Source organism: Channa argus, chromosome 13 (genome assembly GCF_033026475.1).
Source record: "Channa argus isolate prfri chromosome 13, Channa argus male v1.0, whole genome shotgun sequence".
NCBI classification, from domain to species: domain Eukaryota; kingdom Metazoa; phylum Chordata; class Actinopteri; order Anabantiformes; family Channidae; genus Channa; species Channa argus.
Window position 1 is genome coordinate 25,670,248 of NC_090209.1, and position 24,951 is coordinate 25,695,198.

Here is a 24,951-nt window from a genome sequence, read left to right on the forward strand (position 1 = left end):
CAAAAATGCAGTTTTGCTGGCATAATATAGTAGTAATCTGTATGTTATGCAGCCGAATAGGCACCATTTTAGTCACATGTTAACTGTTGGGGAGGTGGGGGACATCTTGTGATCTTTGTACCTGGCACAGAATAGGCTACTTGCAGTTTTTCAGTTTTTATTTAGATTGTTCAAACTTGATGGAGATGGGTAGAAAAGTGACCCGTCTGGCTGTTTTATTTATGCTTTTTCAGATGAACTTTACTCTGAATTAACGTACTCTGATATTTCTGAAGCATTTTATGAGACTATGAGACTCCAAACGATATAATAAATGTCATTATTTGACACCATGTGAAGAGTCATTATCTGACACTGTGAGATAAGTATGTGTTGTGCAAACTGTGCTTATGATTCACTGAGACTCTCCTCCTGCTAAATATGACTCTGTAGATCATTTATAAACTGCAGAATATGGTCAAAAGAATGTCACACTTGTCATGTTGTGTGTAAAGCAGCCACAGCATTTCTACCCCCAAAAAATGTATTTAATGCCTAATCCAATTATTGTATGAATGAGGCATTAAATAAAGCAGTGTACGTGTATTCCAGCACTTCTAAGGATGGAAAATAGTGTTATGGGACCCAACATTCATGAATCACGTTACTGTGTGATGGAGGACTGGACGTTTTACCTGTTGCCACTTGAATTGACTTTATTTTGACAGCACAGACATGATGCTATACAGATGGTTTTCATTCATGTAGAGATTATACTGTATGTCTGTCTTATATGCTAATAACTTCAGGCTCCAGGGTTGTAGAAGAGCACTTGGTAACAAAAGAACCTCAACAGTGTTTCATCAGAAAGCATCAGAAAGCTAATGATGGATTTTATAACTGACAGCTTTCTCCGGGCTCTCTGTTGTCTGACAAATGAAGCCGGACAACGTCACAAGGGGATCTGTTGTCTCCCCCTTCATCTGTCTATTTTTAGGGCTGCAGTAACTGGGCTACTGACAGCTTCATTTGATTGGACAAAAGGTCCCTAAGGTACCAGGTATACGTTTACAGTTTGATGTGAATCGATTTTCAACCTTTGCAGACTCCGTTAATTTGGCAAAGGACAAGTTTGCATTTGGCTGTCAGCAGGAAATGCACATGAAGGTCAATGCTCAGTATTTGAGAGATGCATCAGCGATCATTTAATCATTCTTTGGCTTAAATAAATGCTCATTTAAAACACTGTAGTGTAACTCTTAAGACAAAGTGTTGAGGTAATTAAAAACAAGAGCTTAGGCTCTCAGCATGAGTGTGAGCAGTGTGGGATTGTGACAAAAAAATCTAATGGTTTACATGAGTCGCATTGACATTAAACCAAGCAGAAATGAAATCTGTTATGGATGATTCCCGGAAAAAGCAGATTCAACATTTTTCTTTTACCTGCAGAATTCTGTCCCCCTGTCTGATACGTCCGCTCTTCGCTGCTATGCTGTTTGGATTCACCTAAAGTTAGAAAAAGTGCTTGAATCGTGATTTAGGTGAATGATTAAGTGGTTTATATAAAATTATGGGAGGATGTAATGTGTAGAAAGATGAGTGATTAACTGATAAGATAAGGTAAGTTAGGAGTAAAACGATATATCTGTAAGTTGTTTTAATGTGTCAGACATTTATTCAAAGTGGATGATTCAATGAATCAAGCAGTCGAAGGTTAATCTCTGATGAAATGTTAAGTAAGAGCTGCATGAAGGGGTGAAGGTTAGATGAGTTTCATCACCTCTCCAACATAAATTCCAAGATCCTCTTCGTCGTCCGTCCTGTAGCAGACGGTCAGACCCAACTTCTCCTGCTGACTGGACTTGTAGAGCTCCACTTCCTGGAAAAAGAACGATGTCTGATAGTCTGAGCTGGTTTGGATTGTGACAGAACTCGTCTTTTATTGCTCATTTCTTGATCTGGTCACTTCCGAAACTAGCAGAGGCAAGTTTTTGTACACATGCTCTTGAAAAGAAGTGACAGTGAATGTGTGATGAAAGGACTACTTGCATTAGCTGGAGAGGTAGATTTGACAAAGACCCATTTAGACCTTCCAAGATGATCACAGTCTATATTGGATGATGAAAATGAGCTTGGACAAAAGAGATCAGATCCTCTATGCCACTTGGCAAACTAACGTAAAACCACACACCCTACTGGGCCTTTAACCAGACCTCTTGTATCGTTAGTACTGTTAGGGAGGAAAAGGGGAAAACTAGAAATTCTTTCTTGCCATGAGGAGGAAAAGCGCAGATACGGTTCCACTGTGTGACTCCTTTTAATGATCAGTTTGTTTGAGGGGAAACTGCAGGAAACCAGTGAAGCAAAAAAGACAACTTTCAGTGTTGGCTGGTGATTCTTCTGTGTCAACTATCTGCAGCCCAGATTCTGCATTAACCTTCTACCTTTATGTCCTCTTTCAAGTCAAGTTTTGTTACATTGTCCTTAGATTTTAGAATGTGACTGCACCTGAAGTCATGTACTGGTTATATCACTACAATATCACTTTTTTTTCCAGACTGCAAGAACAAAAATTCTCACGCACTTTTCTGCTAAAACAAATATGGTGGCGACTGGTTAATAACTAAAACATGAGGCTTTAGCACAGCAGAGCTGCATTTGGCTAAAACAGACACTGGCATCAGCTTTGGGACATCCACATTAGTTGTCTCCTCCACACTGGTCTTTTTAAGTGATTAAATACATTGTTGTATTTTATTTGCCTTTTCATATGTGCTGTCTGAGTTTGTAGCGTGCTTGTGTGTTACGCATGTAGTAAAGATGGAAGCATGTGCGTAGTTTCTACGAGACCCACGCACACTTCTAGTCGAAGACGAAGTGTATGGATACGCCAGCACACAGGCTCTTTAGGAAGCCCAGATGTGGGAAGCGTGATTTGGCAGCACTTCAGCAGCAGCTGCAGTCTTGGCCGTGTTGTTCACAGTGCACTTTACCCGTACAAATCCTTTAAAGAGTGCTGTGGGTCTCAGGTGAGACGTCATTGGGGGGGGGGGGAGTCTAGTGCACGGCCAGTGAAGACAGCTGAATAAACCTAAAGCAAATGAAATGCACTTAGACTGAACTGAACACTTTTCAGCAGCCTGTGCCTCAGCCTCCAGATTTGGTCATTTTTAGTTCATGTTTGTCAGGCGATATTGATCTTTCCCTCCTTTCCTCTCTGACTGAATGGACTTGCAGCAGGTGAAAACGCACAGCTGGCTGATGTGCTCACTTTATTGTTCAGACACACTCATCGGGTTAAATGATTGCAGGTGGCCACAAATGTGTTTTCCACAAATATTCAGTCGAGTGTGTCAGTAATTTTGTTCAGTGAGGAGGAGCCGCAAACTTACTTCTACTCATTTGAAACTTGCCTCATATTCCAGGTCTTCCTGCCTGTCCACCTCGTGATTGGAGACGTCAAAGTAGTCATTGGGGTCGTTGTACTCAAACACACAGCTGGAGGGAGAGCGGGGGGTGAGGAGAGAGATGGCAAAGACGGAGAAATCAATGTTCTTTTAGTCCAACATTACAGATTTTTCAAATTTGAATGAATTCAAAAACAAAGACAGCAGCTCAGGACATACAAGTCATTGATCTCATATGGTCCCATGACGTCCGGTAGGGGAGGAGAGTCAGGTGGTGGTGGTGGTGGTGGAGAGGAACCTCCTCTGCCACGGTGATGGTGATGACCTCTGCTCCTCCCCAGCGTCATGATGTTCTGGAAGCTGATGTCTGTCTGTGTAGCATTGTCCACGCAGTCTGGGATGGCCACCATGGTAACCGATGAGAGGGAGGTGCTGCCAGTTCTGTTACTGCTGCAGATGAACGTACCTGAAGGCGATGAGAACAGAACTGAGCCAGTCTAAACTGAAAATGCCAAAAAAGCGTCGCTCTTTTACTCTGTTACCAACGCTGACTGATGGGTTCTGTGTGGTAGCAGCTGGGAAGGTGGCATCATAATCATATATACATGTGTTTAGCTCAGTTAACAAATGTTAATATTTGCCATAACTATGGATGAGATTTTTGCTAATTCACTCCGTGTCCTCCAAAGAATCCAAGAGACTATCTAGACATTTTCAATGTGGACCAAAGAGGGCAAATGTTGTTTAAAGATTTCACACAGCCTCACTGACATTATATTTTTGTTTCAGTGTGAGAAATGCCAAAAACACACGGTGTTAGTTATCGGTGTAAAGAAAAATCTTAACTTAAAGAAAAAAGAAACCTCTTTGTTTGGTCTATTTTTGGCTGAGCAGAATTAGAAGATTCATCAGTCAGTTACAAATACTGGGCCTGAACATTTACTTGTTTCATTCCTTGGAGGCAATGAACAATTATGCACTGGTAGTTGCACTTGCAGTTTTAGTTAGCTGCTACAAAACTGCAAGTTAAACAGTAATAATGAGTAACAAATCTGATTCCTAATTATGACAGGACGACGTTATACCCTGCTGGTCGGCCATAAGGCACCGACTGAATGTTGCGTGGATGTGCATGTGTTGCATCCAGTCACTGTGATGACAGACAAGCATGGTACCATCAGTTAAAAGTGGGAGAAAGAAGTCTGGCTTCTGTTTATAGGGGTTCATTTTAATTCCTATAGACCTCACAGCATGCACCTATCCACAAGGACCACATGCACTTTGTTCGTTCTTTGCAGAAACCAAAGTGTAATGCACATACACAAGTATTTGATGCATTTACAAAACCGTTTTGGCCTTATTCGACATTGTTACGCTGGAAAAAATGATGTCAAATAAGGGTATTCTTGAAAGTATATGGTTAAGGGTGTTTTTATTGAAAAATCAGGAGCCAACTGTTACTAAATTCCCATCAGTAGGTCAAGTCCTGAAACTATTTGTTTTTCTCAATTTGTCTACAATGACATACATTTTAGTTTGCATTTCCTAACCACTAGACTCTCCATCAGAGTCCCCATAGTTAAACTTTGCAATTGCAAAGTCCCATCGTGGGAAATGAAATATTTCACCAAAGGCGTTTTGTATCTCAAGCACCGTTAGCTTGAAGAAATGTGAAAACTGTTGGAAAGAGACGGATGATAAAGGGCTGATGGTGAAACACGTCGGAAATGATAAAAAACTGCAGCTACATCAGACAAGATGTTAAAAGTCAAGTGACTATGAAAATTATTTCATGTGTGCATTGCTTGGAAAAGCGTGATGAAAGAGGACGTGTTAGGAGCTACTGTATGTCGAGGGGAAGAAGATGAAAGATGAGTGTGACAAGGAAGAGGGAGCAGCAGCAGCTGCTGAAACTAGATGGGATGAAGACAAATCAGAAGAGATGAGATGTAATGAGACAAGAGAGGATAAAGGGTAGTTCCTGTTAGACAAGAAGGAGCAAGATGATGTTGTATGGTTACAAGTTTAAAACTGAAAAGAGGTTTGTCTGTGACTGCAGCTCCGAGTGGTAGCACCTGTGACGAGAGGAAGAACTGGGGGAATGATCAAATGTGTCTGGAACAAGCTTTACCTTTCCTCTTGTGACTCTTGCGGATAGAGCCAGCTTGCTGCAGAGGTTCCTGGGAGTTTGGTGGTGTGTCCATTGGAAGCTGAGAGGGTCGTCTTCCTCTGACCTGCAGAAAAGATTCAAAGTGGGCCCTTTATAGTTATGGGAAAAGGGCGTGTTGTGTGCAGCGACTTGACGTGGTATCGTTGTCTGAGAATCAAGGCTACTCCTGAAGTCACCTGATGTACAGTGTCTTGACACACCTGTCACAGCTAATAGAAGCATACGATTCAAAGGGGTTCAGCCAGAACCATGTCAGATGGTCAGTTTGCTTCAGGACAGGACTGTGGCCAGAGGGGTGGTACAGGGTGGTACTGTCCACCATTAGCCACCGCATGCCACCGGTGGGTGGAAGTGTCCAGAGTAACTAGGTGATAGGTACCTGCTGTAGAACAAACCAAATCTGAAGCTAAAATAAATCACTATCATTATAAATGTATAAAATGTTACGTGCATCTAAAAATGGTTTCATCTATTGTCACAGTTGAATTTTTGTAGCAGTGGCAACCAGACGACTGCAACTGTTTTTATGTGACTATTCAGAGTTTAAAACTGAGTTAAGTTAAGCTAAACTAAACTAATCCTTAACAACACAGACCATTAATCAACAGCCACCGAGGTTGAAATGCATCATGTGAGAAATACTCCATCATGCAAGAAGCAACTGTAGAGGGCAGCAAGCAGCCAAAGAGCTTTATATGTAGATGTGGATATATGAAGGAGAACTGTGTTGCTCAGGTGGACACTTCCCCATATAAATCTGTGATTACAGCCCGAGTAGATGACAGTCTGGGAGGAAGTATTCTCTATCTTCAGATTTATGGTAGTGGAACCTTATTAAAGATGACTGATGAAGGCAGATGGAGGGATGTAGGACACGAGAGCCAGTAAAGAGGAAGAGGAGTCTGTCACAGAGGAGGATGGTTTAGTGATGGATGGCAACATCCAAGTGAGATTTACCTTTATATTGTCATGTCTGTCCATCGGTCGCAGGGAGTTACTCCAGCTTTTCTGCTAATGAAGGGAAGAGGGAGAAGATGTGTTAGTGACGACTCTGAGCAAGAGTCCAGAGGAAAAAAATATAAAGAATAAGATAAAAACACAAACTAAAGCATAACACTCATAATGCAGGAGTTTGTATCTGTTGTGTTTTTCACACTAAATGCAGAGCATCAAGCAATAAAAAAGATTGAAATATAACTGAACACAGTATATGAAGAAGGACCATGTTCACATGTTTGCAGATGATGCACAAGTATCAAAGTTTCCTCAAATAAATCTGTTATTTGAGGTCGTGTAGGTGAATGTCCATCATCAGCTGTGTAGGAGTAGAGCATTTTTAATACACAGTATGTCTGCGTGTACCCAGTAAGTGGGAAATACTAAAGTATACAAACTCAGAATACAGTGTGGCTGGATACAACCATACAGTAGGTGTGAATAACTTCAACATGTCCGTCTTTCATGGGCAGCTTTCTGCTGTTCCCTGCAACAGTTGAGCCATCAGTGCATGTGCACACACATAATACAGAGCCACGTGTTTGCAAGATATTCTTATGTAACTTCACCTGTACCCAGGATGTTGTATTTGCTCTGAGTATATGCCGAAACTATACAGATGATTCACCATCAGCTCGGTGGACATGCAATTGTGGTCTCAATAATGATGAATAATGAATCATTTTTAACTTTTTGCCTCGATCTTGATGATTCCCAGCCTTTCTAATCCGCTTCTCAACTGAGTTTGAACAACCAACATACCTGATTTAGGATTAGAACATCCTGCATTTGATCCTGGTTTTTCTTAGTTAATTTTAAATTTCAATTTTTGCTGTAAATGTAGCTCTAAAAAAATATAATGCATTTGAATAAAAAAAAAAAACCTACATTTGTTAACTTGAAGTGAAGATGCATAGGTCAAAGGGAAGAGATGACATTGTACTAACAAACTAAGACTATGATCTTTATCACATTGAAACTTTGCAGAGTGAAACAAGGTTTTTAAATGTACTAACTGGAAAATAAGTTGGCAGTAGCTTGTATGGAAAACCACCTGTACTGCAGGCAATGGAGCAAATGTTGTATTAATACAGTATCATCAGATGGACACAAACTCCAAACAGATGATGGTGTTTTGTATGTACTGGTACCCAAATCTTCTTTGGAACCCAGGGAACTGATTTACCTTGTTTATGTGAAAGCACAAAATGTTCACTTACTTTTTACAGAGTTGACAGAAAGTGTAGAACCGTGTTTGGTGCTAAATGTGACCATGTGACAAACACATTAAGACCATATTAAATAAACCCACAAAGTGTTTTTCTCAGGGGAAAGTGCTATAAGAAGAGCAGATGCTTGATTGAGGTGGGAGTGAACCACCTCAATCAGCAGCTCATAACTAGCCCATTGTACACACATTAGCATGAGTGATGTAGAGTCTGTAGAGGCCTTGGGGGTGGGGGGTTGGGGGGGATAAAAGAAACACCTGCTTGTGAATTGGTGGAATAATTTATGACCATCTTGGATTTTAATATTAAAATGACTCTTTGTTATTAGGTTTTCAAGCATGTTGGAATCCACATGGATCAAGGCTGCAGATATATAATATAATAACCTGAAGATTCCTGCCAAGGTCTATGTCCAGGTAAGAAACACAAACACACCTCTCCTCCCCCCCAGCCTTTGTTTCACAGCAGATTGTTATGCATTACATGGTCTGTGTGTGTTTGTGTGTCGGTAAAGATAAGACCTGTGCCAGTCAATACCCACTGAATAAACACCATAATCTATCAGCCCTGCTGTGGCCTGGTGTGTGTTTTTAAATGCCTCTGTCTGCAATTTGTACCCTGACAAAACACATTTTAATGGGGGGGCAGCAGGTGTGAATGATTTTGTGTGTGAGTGTGTGTTGAACACAAGCTGTTCTTGGTTGTGGAGAATCACTTCAGTTTGTTGGTGCAGGCTAAAGATGTTGGTCTGGTCGTTGTCTGTTTTCCTGCGGTTGAAGAACAACTGAGAGAATTAGCAGCTGTATTGTTTGTCATTCAGTACATTTACATGTTACAAAGGGGTCTGTGCTTTGCATTTAACCCAAGACGCTGCTGAAAACTGAATGCTGCCACATGTGCTGTGAATTTGTGAATGTTTGCATTCAAACTTTGCTAAGTGACAGACTTGGCAAAGTTAAAATGATTTGTTTAACACCCCCACTCATCCCCCCACAGCCACTGGCCCATTAATATTGCTGCCACCTGTAAACATGTTCAGTGTTTTTAACTCGGTCGCATGTCATGGTGCATAATGTTCCTGCAATGTGATAAATGAAAGCATTCACATGCTGTTTGACGTGTTCTTCCCAGACAAGTTTCAGAAAGGTGGAGTCGGGATAGCAGATAAAAAGCATTTGCAATGACTTAACATGCTGTACTGCTCTCAAACTATGGGAACACTAGACAACATGAGGTTGTTATCTGTTGAGGGACGGGGGCACCATCATGTGAGGTACATACTGCACTGTATGGTACCTGCACACACTCCACGTATTACTGTTTGTTATTCTGTGTGGCAGCTGACTGCAAGTGTGGTTTTCCTCTGCATGACAACAGTGGCAACACTCGCCGACTCCCCGCCGCTCTGCTGCTCATTATGTGTGTGTGAGTGGGTACAGAAGCTGTAACAATGAGCGTCTCAGATGGGCTCTGCCACAGTGGCCTGACAGAAATCACAGCTAAGTGGAGTGTGAAATTAATAACTGAGAGGAAAGAGCTGACTGTTCACGTTTGTTGGAAATCACCCTGTTTTTATATGTGAGCTGGTTTTTAACTGATGGTGGTTTCACTTCGGCTGGACACGAAGAATCTGTCAAACATTTATAGGTGCCAACAGGTAGCCACTCAACACGGAGCTGTTGGCTTGTTAATGTGTTGTAGGTACCGTGAGGTTAGTGAGGAAATGTGCACTGACTTTTAAAACACAGAAACCTGAGGTGAGACTTCATTATCGTTATACAGATCAGTGTTATCGCTCTGTGCTTTAATTATGTTCCAGCAGCATGGACGGATTAATAAACAGCCCTACTGCTATTATGAGGGGGGGGCTTTAACCACTCAGTCTGTGGAAATGGTCAGTAAAGACTAGTAATGCATGAATATATTTTTTTGTTAATGAAACAGTGAATGTTTTCTTCATTCCCTGCTGTAAGATGGATTTTGGATCACGTCAATCAAATGGCTGATGTTGCTCTGATGGTCATTTGTACCACTTTTTGTTTTGATGGACAAACATTTTTTTGTTTGTTTTTGTTTTTTTTAATCTACAACAAAATGTGCTGAAAGTGAATATTTTCTCAAGTTGTCTTCAACTTCATTGTCATTATTCAGCTGTGCCACAATGTTTCTCTGCTGGAGTTAAATACCTGCCTATAAAACCTCAAATTAGAAAAGTTTAAAGTTCAAGATGATGAAAAAATAAACTTATCTGAACCGACTTGTTACCATGAGTGTATTTGCAGAGCAGCATGGACGACTTTATGATTTACAAAAAATGTATTTTAATTATAAAAATTGTGGAAGTATCATTTTTGGTGATATCTTCATTACATTTAATGGCTTTACTCAACAATTTAATAACAATGATAAATAGTTTCTTTATAGGCAGAAAAACTAATTCCATGGATTTACAATGTGCTGTTGTCTTCCTGAGCACATATTTAGCATATTTAACTTTTTTTTTTTTTTTTTTAATTTTTTTTTGCTCCAAATTGGTGAAACCTTTTGTGGCTACAAGCTTGAAATGAGTGTAAAGCATAAATGCAGCAGACTTCATGATTCATCTTTGGGGAAACATGAATTTTTATATCGTACTTCAAAAAGCTTGTAAAGACATCAAGAGATTTGTCTTCAGACCAATGTGTTGCCCCTTTATGTCCACATTAACAGGAAGTACATCTGATTCAGATGAAAATATTGACGAGGGAACAACACAAAGTGAGACAGAAGGTGATTTGCTTTTTTTTTGTTGTTGTTGTTTTGGAATTTAAACATCTCACATTTCACATTTAAACTGTTGTTCAGCACATGACCATATGGAGCCGATGGTGATTAAGTTTACTGTCCTACATTGTCTCCATCAGCATCACCTCCTGAGGCTTCAACCTGTTATTCCTCCCTACTCATTAACTATTTACTGATTCCATCAACACACACTTCCACCACATCAATCCAAACACATGGACGCACACATTTGCGTGGGCACACACAAAGAAATAGGTTCACATCAACACACACACACACACTCCTGACATTCATCTCTTTCTCCTGTAGTCCATGAACACACGCACAGATGAGAAAAAGATGGGACAAGGAATTCATTTTTCATTCCCAGCATGCCGAGAGGAAAGGAGAGATGGAATAATCATGCCTGAGGGAGGAGGGGGGAGCTGAAGAGGCGGCTGGGACCAGTCAGGGGGAGAAAAGAGAGATTAATTCAAACCCCAGGATAAAGGTTGAAATCTGGAGAAAATGGCACAAAGGAGGCAAAAAATGCAAACAAAATGCAAGACAGTGGACAGGGAAGAACATGAAGAGACGAGACAGAGATTCTACCTTTAGTGTCTCTCTTTCACCTCTATCAAGTCGTGAATTGTCAGACACGCACAGTCCACTCATTTCTAACAGTCACTGCAGAAAGTGTGTCTGTGTGTAAAGTTACTAGTTTTTGCTCTTTAATCTTCAGATCCATTCTCTGCCAGTTATTCTCACAATCATGTTAAACTTGTACCAATCATCAGCGACTGATAATGTCACAACCAGAGGACAGTTGGAGTAACTACAGCTCTACCTTTTACCGTGGGGGGGGGGCTCGGATGACCAGGACCTGAAACAATCACCAGATGCCCTGTGGCATAAATGGCTATTATAAAATAAATCAGTAGTGTTTTGAATTGGAAATTATACAACCTTATTTCAATCAAACTGCTGAATCTCAATTTTATACCTAATATGAGCTGTAGGTGGGTTTGGTGACGACGGCATTGAACGTTTACACATATTGACCAGCATATTCTAATTAATGGACAATGAGATCAAATACAACCCGATATACACATACGTCCTAACTCTTGGTTTCCAATAGAGGTTGTAAAAATAACAAAGAAATTAGCACATCTCATGCTAACAACAGTGATGCTAAAAAAAAAAACACCTAAACATGCAGAGGCTCCCACTAAACCCTTCAGAGAAAACACAACAAGGCTTCTCTTGACACCACAACATGCAGACAGAGCTGTGTCTGTGTGTGTGTGTGTGTGTGTGTGTTGCCTCAGCTTTCATTTACCTGCTCTCACACACTAAACACCACATCTGCTAGAATCTCCAGAGCTCCAACCTCCAGTGTTTCATAAAACAATTTTAATCATTTATTACATTTTACCTTCCAGGCGTTTTGCTGATGCGTCTGTCGAAGACAAACGTGATCCATAACACTTCCACCTACATGTGTCGGTTCATATTTCTGTCTGACTGCTCAGTGATTTCTAAACCGCAACAGTGTGTCAGCACCTTCCACACATGAGATTAATTTTCTGAATCGGATTCTTCCGTGATTGCAAACTCAGCTCAGCAGTACACTGGATGTTCAACTGTTCTTTTTAAGAACTAAATAACTCCAGTCAAAAAAATGTTGGATGTTACGGAAACTGCTTAAAACTCAAGTATTAAGAGGTTAAAGTGATGAAGTGTTGCAGTATTACAGGCATAGACTGAGCCAGCATGTACACATGAACCCGTGCTGCACTAAGTAACCTTATCGGAAATTATTATTATTAATATTAGCTCCTAATTTAAATCAGACTTTGAATGAAATCATTTGGATCATGAATTTGCATCACTGTAATGTTTGCTTTCACCCTCCTACTCACTAAACCTGTAACACTGGCTGTGATCAACAGCTGCTGGAACACACTCGCTGTGTGTGAGGTTGCAGCTGCAGATGTGTGGCACCGTCCATGCTGCCCTCTGTCCCCAGCAACATTAACACCACCCGGTGGTGTTAATGTTGCAGTTGACCAGTCTGGCCTGCCTGGACAAATCAGGTGTCTCTAATGTTGTTGTTGCTTTTTGTTCCCTCCACTTTCCACCCACTCCAATCGGTGAAGGCAGCCCACCCTGACCCTGGCTCTGCTGGAGGATTCCACTGTCTCCACTGTTCCCTAGTGCTGCTCAAGGGGAGAATTGTTGTGTCTTCCTAGTTTGACTTTATTCTATAAAGTGCCTTGTTGTGAATTGGTGTTATATGCAAATAAAGTTGAATTGATTCCATACCATAATTGTTCAAACCAGCTTTTCACGGCAAAGCTCACTGTGATCCTGTTGCTCATCTGCAGGAAACCGCATGGACTGTAAGTTGCAGAGCAGCCAGTTTGACTTTCCGAAAGCGTGTTTATCCCTTTTCCACTAGTGTGGTGGCAAGAATCTCCAGCACTCATCTCTTCATGCAAACACATGCCGGCTGATCCTATTTTATACAAGTTATTCTTACCTGCTCTTTTTAGAGCATATATTTACTGTGCTCGGGTCAATATAAGGTCAGAGCGTAAATGTAGCTGTAAGTTCTTTTTTATTTTCCTCCATCAAACATGTAATATTCAAATTTGGATCAACGCATTCAACTCGTCATCCCAAGTCATTTCCAGCGCTCACAGCCACATTGGCGTGCACATGATGACTGTTTCAATGTTTGGAAAGGCAAAGAAAGCATGCACTGTGAGCAGGAACACACAAATCATTTGAAATCAGGCATTATTAGCTGTCAGCCGTATGAGCCACACACTGACAGATATTACAGAACACATTTATTCCCTGGTTTATTCCCGGTCATTATGTAAATCCACACAGCCCACTCTGAGAATGCCATCGCATGGATCACTGTTATGTTCTGAAGCCTAAAAGCCATTATAACAATCATTACTTTTATTAACTTTACATGTATGCAGTCACACGGCAGCCAGCAGCTCAGAGTTCCTGTGATTAATGAGCTCTCAAAATGTGTTAATGCTCTCACTTCTGTTTAAGAAGCATGAATATTATTATTAACGTTCTTAAATGACCTTAGATTCATGCATTCTAAATGGACCCATTCAGAATTGTTCCCATTCTGAGTTTAATATCTGCATGAGGACAGTGTTGTTATGCGCACTGTGCTGCTGTGAGTAGCATGAAGAAAAGCACGAGACTACTGCAGACTATGTTAGAGCTGCACAGCAAACACAGGATCCTCCCGGTCTTTATTTCACTCATGGAGTTGTCTGATCTGATCTTTTTTTTTAGCAATCAGTTTTCAAGTTTTCTTCTGCATCCTGTCCTTTATGTAGAGCGATGGCTTCTCAACACTTCCTGCTGTGGGATTTGTAGCAACATGTTACCACCTGGTGTTGGGCTTCGATCCACAGCTGCATACAAACGAGCTGAGAATGCCCTTAGAGGGGAGTGGGGGGGGGTCGAATCTCTCCTCTGCTGACGGCCTAATGATCTGACGGCACATTAGGACTAATGCAGTTTTGACGACTTTCATAAAGTGGCACGAGTGCTTAAAGAAAAACATGCAAATGATCTGTTTGATTTTGCGAGAGGATGGATTCACTCCTTTCACTTGTGGCGTTTCTCTTTGTCGGTCAGTCATTAATTCTTTTTGGGGTCTGCGTTGTGTGTCACAGGTTCATATGAGCTGACGGTGGTGGGCTGAGTAACATTAACAAAAATCTGGGGTTTTATGGAGATAAGCTTTTGCTTTCAGTGCGTTTGGCTAAAGCTGCTATCAGTCTTTTGTCATGTACTGTTGCTATTCTAACAGTGACACAGAACTATAATAGGGTCAGTTTGCATCTGAATCAAAGTTGATTAGGTTCATTCTGGTTTATCTTTTGGAGCGTTCATCTACGCCATTAAGTCTGGAAGAAAGGGCCGAAACATGTAAATTAAAGAAAACGGTTTGTCCATCTGTTCAGGAACAGGCTGTCTGATCCCACTGAGCTTTCTAACATCGCAGCCTTCTGAATCAGAAATGTATTTGGTGTGGTAAAATAAATCTGTTAAAAACAAATTAACATTGTACATTCAGCCTTTAACAGTTTCCATTGGGTTCCTGGCTCCTGTGAGCTAAATGTCATGGCTGCACAGACGAGCCGAGTCAATCCACAATTTAACAGGTTGCTCTGAATTCAGAGGACTAAATGCTGTAGAGGTTTTTTTGACCGCAAAGATCACAGATAGAACCCTGTATGATAACCCTGCAGCCTGGTGGCTCAGTGGGTAGAGCATCGGGGTGCGACACAGAAAGTCTGCAGGATCAAACCCCAGCCCACAACGAATGGGTTGCGCCCCCTGTGGCTGTCCACTGCCACCCTGTAACATGTGCTCAGTGATGACAAAGCTTCTTGAGAGGAGGAGTGATGGAAGGTTTTGTGGATGAAAAACGTGTTACGATGGTGAAAGTTTGCTTTCTCTGTCATATGAATCACATTCACACATTCACTGGAATCCTGAAAATCTCCTTGTTTAGGATTTAAAGTGAACTATTTTTTTTTCTTTTTAAGATGCATGTGGTGTGAAAAAGTTTTCTATCATTGAATTTAAGTAGTTTCTCACGTGAGGAGAAACTACTTTTCACATAGTACAAACTAAATTGTTACGTTTAAAGGACCATTACAAACTGCATTAAGCTGCTGATTCTATTGGAGGTTAGTGATGATGTTAGCTCATCACATAAAATTAGGTCTGTACATGTACCTGTTGTTACCAAACCTGGCAACCTGTCCTACACACATTGATCAAGGGTAAATGTGTATGTACTGTTGAGCTTTAGAGCCAAGCTTATGCTCTCTGCTCCTGGTGTTTGTGCCAAAATGACCTGATACACAACTAACAGCATCCTAATTACCCAGCTTATCATCTCCTTCAGTGTTTAGCTCGGTGTAGTTTTAAGCTTTAGCTCCAATTTCTTTCACAGCTAAATAGTAACTTGGTTCTGCTGAACAAATATATTGCTTAATTACACTTGTGAGTCTCAGTGTGTGTGTGTGTGTGTGTGAGAGACAGTCATGTCATTTACAGAAGTGGTACGTGTGTGTGTGCTGGAGAGACGAAGTCGTGTGTGTGTGAGAGAGAGAGACAAAGTCGTGTGTGTGTGAGACAAAGTCATGTCATTTACAGAAGTTGTGTGTGTGTGTGTGTGTGTGAGAGAGAGAGACAAAGTTGTGTGTGTGTGTGTGTGTGTGTGTGTGTGTGTCCGCTCTCATTACTGCAGATCTGCCAGCTCCAGTGTGAGAAAGCATAAATACAGCTTCCCTAATGATCCTGGTTACCATGGCAACAACATCCTATTCAGACAAATCTGACAGGAAAGTGAGGAGAAGAGGAGACTCAGAGGGAGGGAGGATGGGGGAATGGAGAAGACTAGGGACGAGATGGGGGGGCGTAGATTTGTACAGAAGAGGGGGAGCCCTGCTGCAGATATGGAAACAGAGGAAATGAAGAACAGGCCCAATGTTTAAAAGGAAACAAATGCTGTATTTTACCCAATTTACACTTGTGCAGAATAGTTATTACAAAATATAAATCCAGAACTTAAAATTTCAGTCTTTGTGTTGGGAACTGTCCACGTTTTAGATTTCATACCATATTTAATACAAATGTGGAGAAAGATGAGAACTTATGAAGATCGTACATCCTGTAAGTAGCAGGTACCAGTTTGTAGTATTGTAAACACTGGGTGTGAGGGAAGAACTGAAAATACAGTTTGGAATCACTGACTCAATAAATCAACAAATGTCAATCTACAGGTTAGTTAATATTAATTTAAAAGAAACACATTTAATCGATGTTTCGTACGACTTTGTTATTGTGCTATTAATACAGCTTTACCTCAAATCATAGACGTCAGCAGAGAATTACATTTATGGACAAATATGACACAACCACTGACTCGCAGCCTGTGATGTAAAGTAATGAAGTACATTTTCTTAAGCACTGCACTTAACGTTCAAATTCAAAATGTCTGTTTCAACATCTGATGTGTTGCTTATGTTCTGTTGTGAATAAAATATGGGTTGATGAGATTTGCAAATCATTGCTTTCTAATTGTATTAACATTTTACACATCGTCCCAATATTGGGAGTTGGGCTTTAGAACGATGAGAGGAAAATAACATTCTCACAAAAAGATGCTTTCATTTGTTCATCTGCACCTTAATCGAAGCGGCTGCTGTCTTGTCACCATCAACAATCAACCTCTAACATCCTCTGATCCATGAAATGAATTTCTCTTTATTTCTGTCAAATCTTTAAATTCTGTCTAAAACCACAGGATCTCTGCTCCTTAATGGTTTTATTGTTTATCATTAATATTGTTTTAATAACTTGCACGTTTTCTGATTGTAGAGCAGGAATTCATTTGTTGCACATGGCTGGATTTATGAAAGGACCACCTGGGTTCTTACTCTATTACACAGCAGCATGGGAAGTGTCACATGACTACATTTTCCCTGAAGCCTGTGTCATGACAAATTTCCCACTAGTGTCTAAAATACTAAATAACTTCCACATTAACGCAGTTTGATGGAGTGATTTTTAAACACAAGCCACCCAAACTTTCTGCTGTTGTCAGTGAGTTAAGACCAGTTTGACTGCAACACACAAAATAAAAATCTACTCATGTTCTAATTATGTAAATATATAGGTAATATATACATTCTACTGCACATTAATAAAAACTACGAGCACTAATGACTAAAACGGAGATAAAAATTTGGCCACTGAATTAATATAAAATATTTACTTAAAAAATGAGGAGAACAATAAAGGCCAAATAAAAAAGAACATGAAAGAGCTGGAAGTAATATACACTCATCAAATCACAAAATTAATTTCACTCGCAGAGCAAAAATTGTTTTATGTGCAAACTGAGAGAACAAAAGACAGACAAATGTGTAACATGTCTGTCCAGAGAAGCCTGGGCTGTGAGAAAATTACATGAAATGAAAGACGTCTCTCTACCTGTCAGCTCGAACACATGCACACGGAGTTCATGATTCCTCTGCAGCTCCAGTGAACGAACACACACACACACACACACACACACACACACACACACACACACACACACACACACACACACACACACACACACTCCTTTGATTTGCTCGGTTTGATTCCTGACGTTTGATTTCCGCCTCAGTCACTGAGCTTTTCTTTGCGTCCCAGCAGTCGTTTAGCTTCAGTCAGGCAGACGGAGCCTAAAGGCATCACAGAGGCTTTCACATGCTTCAGGGCTGTCTGTTCAAATGTCAGGCCTAAGGCCTCTGAACTTCCCTTTTGTGAGCATGACTGACTACAGCCGGTGGCTTAGAAAAAGGGTTGATTTGAACAACAAACAGTCCAAGTTCAGTGTAGATTCAAACAAGTCAGGAATGTCTGTCAGAACCATTTAAACTTTAAACTGACAATTCAAAGCTCATTAGTTAAGATGTGGTGTTGTTTTTTTTGGAGGAGCAAAGGTGAAGCATGCAACCTCCATAACACTGTACCTAGTGTTAAACACGGTAGCAGTAAGCATCACGCTTTGAGGCCATTTTGCTGCCAGTGGACCTGCTGCAATGCACACATTGCACAGAGTGGACGGTAAATGGAGGAATTACCTTACAATTCTTCAGCCGAAGCTCAATCAGCCACATCAGACAGGGGTGACGACGACCCCGAATACACATCTAAGCTGCTTGTGTAATGGATGAAGCGTGCTAAAATTAAACTTTTGGATTCACTTTTCCAGTTCTATTAACATTTGTGGACTTTGACTAAACCTCAGGTCTGTGCCTCAAAACCATCTAATTTAACTGAACCCCACCAATTTTACCAAGATGAGGGGTCAAGTATCTAAGCAGAGTTCTGCCACAGCCTGTTGATGGATACACAAAGGGTCTGCTAAAGTAAAAATTGACATTTAGCAATATATAGGCGAAATCAATAGTTTGGATACAGTGGGGAACAATCACATCAGTCCACAGATTTTAATTTTATTTTTTGAAAGCAGAACACAACACCACTACTAAAATTAGCTTCACGTTGACACTGAATGAACCCACTACTCTGTGTGTGTGATTAATGAGGTCTGTAATGGATTCTGATGACCTTGAGCTTTGAGGAGGATGTGATAAGTAATCACACACACTCGTGCCCTCTCTCACACACACACACACACACACACACACACACACACACACACACACACACACACACACACACACACACACACACACATTCAGATAGTGAGACCCTCTTATAAGTAGCCAAGGTAGATGGGGTATTCTAGGTATGTGTCTGTTTGGCATAATACTCTTTATAGAGCACTTTTCTAAATGTAGAAAAAAAGTTACAAACACAACAATAAAATCTAAGCTAAATCAAATAATGACATGACTATAAAATGTAGAAAAGCATCTCATTCCAAGACGTTTGTGCTCTAACTGTTTTCAGCCCCCCCCCCACCCCCCATCAGGGACACATTAAAAAAAAACACCTGTCAAACCAAACGGCAACCTTATTAGAAATAGGCTGAATGTGATCCACCAGGGGTCTGGTAAATGTCAGGACCTGTTTTACCACATGCTAAGGACCAAATACAAACTCAAACAAACAACAAACTCTATCTTTTTCTCGTGTTCAGCTAGAAGAGAGTTGCAGCCATTAACCATTTGTTCTTGTATAAGCAGTGATGAAACTAATTGAGAGGCTTTGACAGGCAGATACAGCAGTGTATCATCAGCATAAAAGTGGAAAAACCCTATGTGAATATGAGTAAGGGGAAGCAGTATAACAGAATAAAATTGGTCCCAAGACTGACCCTTGAGGGACACCGTACTTAATAGCGGAAAATGCCAACATATGATTGTCAATGGGGACATTTTAACGCAGTTCCTAGTACCTCAGTCTGTCCAATAAAATACAGTAATCGACTGTATCTTAATCCACTAAAGCACCTTTGGGATGTGGTCGGATGAGTGATTTGCATCATCTATGTTCAGCTGACATATCTGCAGCAACTGTTTGATGCTATGATGTCAATATGAATCAAAATTTATGATGTGATGAATTAAGTCAGTCCAGAAGAGAAAGCATAATAATATCGCAGGCTGGTCCATTTACTTTCAGGTAATAATTAATGGAACCATAGCTTCCTTTAATACGTCTGTGTCCACAGCGGTAGATTTGGTTTTCTTTCCAGCTGTTGGATTTACTTAATTGATGCAAAAATACTTGGCTTTCGTCTTTGCGGTTAACAACCAAATGTTTAATGGCTGAAATATCCACCAGGTACTGAACTGATCTTGTGTGATTTTTGAGAGATTTACACTGTTTTGTTGTTAAATGTATTTTGTTAATTTCTGATTCATTCAAACTGAGACATGTTTCATCTACCGTGTCCTAAAGAAAAAAAATTCATTCCCAAACAACTAAACTGCAAACAAGGTTATGTTTTTGTGGCAAATGTAATAAGCTATTCATTGTTCCGATGCAATGTGTTTTGTGAATGACGAACTGTACTTTCATCGAGGCAAATTGAGTTTAGGGTGTACAAAGCACTGGATTGTCAAGCCAAAGACTTGAGATTGATTCTAGGGTCCTGTGTCTGGTTTGGTTAATACAATAAAGGACGAAGATCGTGGACGTGTTTGAAAGTGATAAAATCCTGTATGACACCAGCCTTTCTCTGACTCTAACCAGCTGCTGTAGCCTAAACACACTTAAAAACACTGTGGTCACAAACTGGATGCTTTACTTCAGGGTCACATATTATGGCAGAAAATGAAACCCAAGATTTAGCTGCAAGACCGAATATTTTGGTGGCTCAAAATATATTGCCTGGTAACATTTTAAGGATCTGTTCAGTATCAACATATTATTATCAACATACTATCTGCGAATAGTGGACAACACGTTCTATCTCCTGATCCACAGCATCAAACCATTGATCCAACTGCCTTAAACCTTCAGTCCAGCCATGATTTGATGCTGGGAAAACTCCCCTTTGCTCAGAACAACAATCTGGTTTAGTTCTGATTTTAGCTGGAAACTTGAGGCACAGTCATATTTCTAACAGGTGAACATGGCTGGAGATTATGCTGGAGAAGCGGTGCTCAAATCCATGTGACCATCACCTGACCATGAACCTTTACTGAAACCAGATCTGACATTTGTACAAAAATGTTTACACCTCAAATTGACTTCAGTTTGATTTCTGTGGCAGTAGGAAGTGAAGAAGCTGAAATATTTCTTCTTTTTCATGTCTTGTGCCTCTAAATCCTCAAAGTTGGACCATAGTGTGGTCCCAGACTTGTGGACCCCACTCTAATTGAAGATCGATAAATGGTCTTCGATAAGTTAGAATAAGAAGGAAGAATAAAGGTAATTTCTTACTTGGAACATGATCCTGTACTGCTCCTCTGGGCGTTTGACCACACACATGTTGCAGCCCATGATGGTGTTATGTCCGTCTGGGATTTCTTCCTGTTTCTTTAATCTCTGTCCTCTGTCTCTGTTGTTCCTGCAGGTCCCTCTGGAAATAGCTGGCACTCTATCAATAATCCAGCTCATCCATTTGACCTTTCACCTCCAGATCTGTTGTCCTAAGGTCAGTCTTTGTTGGCCCTTTTTACCAGCCTCTGATCTTTGACACAAACAAGATCTAAATATAATTATTTGTTCATGATAACAGTTAACATCAGCTGAACAAAATGTGCAATAGCCTAAAACCTAAACAGCCTTGGTGACATTTGTAATCTCTGCTGACAAAGGCCTTTATGTGGGAAGATCCATTTGTATGTTTTAAAGACAAATTAGTAAAACCTACTCCTATTTGTAAAGCTTCAGCAGTTCACCTGCAAAATTAATTATTCTTATAAATGTTCATTTTCACTTATTTAATGCACAAATGTGTCGTTGAGGTCTTAGTTCTCTTTCAGAAAAGGAAACTCTTGACGAAAACAAAGCTGCTTCATCAAAAATCCTCAAATGTGCTTCGTTTGGTTTCTTAAAACAAACGCAGACGCTTTATCCGTCAAACGTCACCACTTCATCAACAAAGACATGTGTCTCTGGCGAGAAAAGTCTCACTTTCGCTTTCAAAAACCATCTGGGAATCAATGGTGGAGTTTTCCTCCTGCTGCCTTCTCTTCTCTGCTGTGTCACTCTGAACACAAAAGCAAAACCCACATCTTGTGTTTTTATTCACGACAAAAGAAGCAGGACGTTGTTTAGCGGCGAGGAGGATGGTTGCTGCGTCTTTTCATTAAGAGTGAAGAACGAAGTTTTCTTCACCGCAGGAGATTGTTTCAGGAGGAGGAGGAGGATGAAGAGGAGCCTTAACGTGTAGAAAACCCTTCACAAAATTCTCCCGTTAAAATGCTGCTGAGAGCGAAGGAGGAATGAAGAAGAAGAGTGAGGTGAAGGTGTGTGTGGGCTTGAACGTGTGGCTACGTTTCACCTGTACAAAACGTGCACTATTACACGTGCACACTTTCTTGCTGATATGTAAATTTCAGACACAGTTTTTTTCTCACAGGTTTGTGCTTTCTCAACAACTCGATGTCTGCTCTTAAAAAAAAAAATCAGTTAAACCAACTGTGCTTCATTTACAAGGTTATAAGATTTCACTAATCTTTACAAAACACTTAATCGTTAAATATTCAGCTCAACGTTGACTTTCTGTCTTCTGAGATTTGTTTAAAGCTGCAGTGGAAACGAGGCCAGTGGCCATAAATAAGACATGAAGGAGAAAAGAAGAAAAAAACTGCTCGGGGCTGATTCACTGATGAATCAATTCAATTACTAATTAATAATCTGAGCACTAGTGACGTTTTAAAAACACTTTCTTTCTCCTCAGACTGACGAGTAGAAATCAGCAAACAGGCTGCTGGTTTAGATCTGAAATATTAGTAAGATGCACAGCTTGAACATAAAAATGGATGTTTGGCACCTGATTTCTATTTCTGCAGAAAATAGTGTTTTAACATCTGAACGTCTGTTTTGAAGAAAGAATTTTGTCACAATTTGTGATTAAAAATTAGGTTTTGACGTATGAGCTGAAAAATTAAATTGTGCCGATAAAAGTTCAATAGACTACGATTAAACTTTTTGTGCTTAACAACATGCGCGTATTCACTTTCACTGTAAACTTCAACACGTTTTTGAGTCCACAGTGGAATCTGTGCTCTAGTTAGTGCTTGTGCTTCACACAGTGGCTCAGTCGGTTCATGTTCACTTTGTCTTTTCTAAGAAACTTCAGTGTTTGTGATTTTCATAGTAAATGCGCAGAGAGAAATCAGCTCGGTTCACATCTTTTTCGAACGGATCCTTCCATCCTGGATGTCGAACAGATGCTGCCGGTGCTGCATGACCTTCATCATCGGTCGTCTCTTCTGCAGAGCTAATATCCGAACACAGCTCGAGTTTCCCTACTTCTCCAAATGCTCAAAATGCTGGTTTTAGTTGTGGTTTATTTTATGAACTTGGACATTGGACTCAGCTGTATTTTCAGCTTCGTCTTTTCTGCTTCTCTCACTTCAAATATCTCGAAATAAGCCTTTGAATGTACCTAAGTCTAGTGGTGTTGCCTTCAACACATCATTATCACATCACTGTGTAAAGACAGAACGGACACTCTTCTTGCTTCTGGATCTTTCCAACAGACTCTTGTGCATTATTATAGCAAAATATGAAAATGTTGGCAAAACATCACTGCTGCTCAGTTACAAACACTTTTTTCTGCTTTTGGCGTTTGAGGTTTCATTTTAATTGACTACTTTCTCTGAACTGTTGAGGCTTTGCAGAACGCAGCATCTCACTTCCCCCCCTCTGCTTTTATTACCGTCCACCTCGCCCACAGTTGGTCCTTGAGATGGAATTATCCTGCAGAGAGGCGACAAACGGCAGCACATCGGGCCTGAGCTCAGCTTCCATTACCTGTGGGTCCTGTCACTAAACATCACTTCTCTGGCTTTAACGGAGTTGACCTCAGCCTCTCTGCAGCTGTTATCTGTCATCAGCACCTGCTTCATACAACTCAGGCCTCACTGGGATTCCTGTCAGACGTCGCCAAGGGAATATATGGGAAAATTGGACGTGTGTTTGTGTGGTGAGAAAAGAGGACAGACGCAACAAGAAAAGGAAATGGAAGGTGGATGTGCCACAACCTCCTGTTTGTGCTTTTCATTAGAGATTTTCGAAGTCCTGTGGATTTTACTCAGCTCAGTTAAATGGCCAGGAGACAAAACTCCCGTCTGTTTGGCTTGTAGATGCTCAGTAAGTCTCTTCTTCTTTCTGGTGGGAGTATCTCAAGTATTTGTTGAAACTTCCAGTTTAAAGTCTCTTTGCACCTGTTGCTCACCAGGGAAGAAAAAAAAAATCTTTCTTTTTCAGGTTCGAGTGTTAAATAGAGAACTTCACAAAAGTCTCCTTCAGGTCTGATAATCCGAGGAGGTGAAGCTCAGTTTTGTGTCGGTCTACAATGAAATCCACTTTATTCTCTGAGTAATTCCCCCAAATCCTCCTCCTGGACTGGAAAGCAGACTGAGGTGGATCCTGTTGTTTTCACTGTGAGCTTGATGCTCTGACTGTCCGCTCTTCATCTCCTCCCTCCATTCACCCCTCGCTTTCCTCCTCTGCGCCGACGTTTCTCTCCAAAGGTTAAATCCAGCTTAGTTTCGCTCCTGGACACACAGAAGCAGAAGGAAAAAAAACAGAGAAATGAGATTCTGACTGGTTTTACACACATGGGATGAAAGACATGAACACACACAGGCCTCTGGTCGAATCCTTTTCAGTTTCCACAAGCCAGAATTTGTATTAAAGGCAAAATGTTTTTTGTTTTTTTTTAACCAAAATTTTTACCGTTTCTTTAAGGCAGGAGACACTGTGTAAAGGGGAACCTTCATCCTGTCAAATGATTTTTCTGGAAACAAAAAAAGAATCCACGAGTGCAGTGAGGAAAGCTCAACACAAATAAGTCAGTTAATCAATCTCCAACGCTGGCGTTTGATCTGAGGGACCCTGAGATAATTCACAGGATTTTAAAGCAGAGAATGATGTTATTTATTACAGTTTTGTCAGCGTTTTGCTTTTTTTGGCATAAATTATTGGATTCCTTTAAGCATTTCTAGTTTTTTTTTTTATTATTTAATTAAAATAAAAATGTTTTGATTGAAATTATTAAACATTGCCACTTGTTTTGAAAAGTCCCAGCTACAGTGCAGTTTATTGTCTCATAAGTCAGAACAGATGGTTGGAAACCACTGAATTTGTTTATCAACTTATGTTAGAATTTATCATTTTTCAAACCCAAAATGTCTTTTGG

At 40.5% G+C, this 24,951-nt stretch overlaps 1 protein-coding gene across 5 annotated transcripts in view; it reads right to left on the minus strand.

The window, feature by feature from the left end:
• Positions 1–24,951, minus strand: part of LOC137140144 (PDZ domain-containing protein 4-like) — a 38,324-nt gene that overhangs the window by 12,588 nt on the left and 785 nt on the right. The window contains exons 2-9 of one of the 5 annotated variants that reach the window (XM_067528291.1): positions 22,762–24,307; positions 21,018–21,267; positions 6,514–6,567; positions 5,518–5,620; positions 3,606–3,852; positions 3,393–3,477; positions 1,760–1,858; positions 1,423–1,485 (exon numbers count right to left, since the gene is read on the minus strand). In XM_067528291.1, coding sequence (XP_067384392.1) covers positions 1,423–1,485; positions 1,760–1,858; positions 3,393–3,477; positions 3,606–3,852; positions 5,518–5,620; positions 6,514–6,567; positions 21,018–21,194 — 828 coding nt within the window. In that variant the 5' untranslated portion in view covers positions 21,195–21,267; positions 22,762–24,307. Of the gene's footprint in view, positions 1–1,422; positions 1,486–1,759; positions 1,859–3,392; positions 3,478–3,605; positions 3,853–5,517; positions 5,621–6,513; positions 6,568–21,017; positions 24,308–24,951 lie in introns of all 5 variants that reach the window. The other 4 variants (XM_067528290.1, XM_067528289.1, XM_067528292.1 and 1 more) reach the window with 4 other exon arrangements.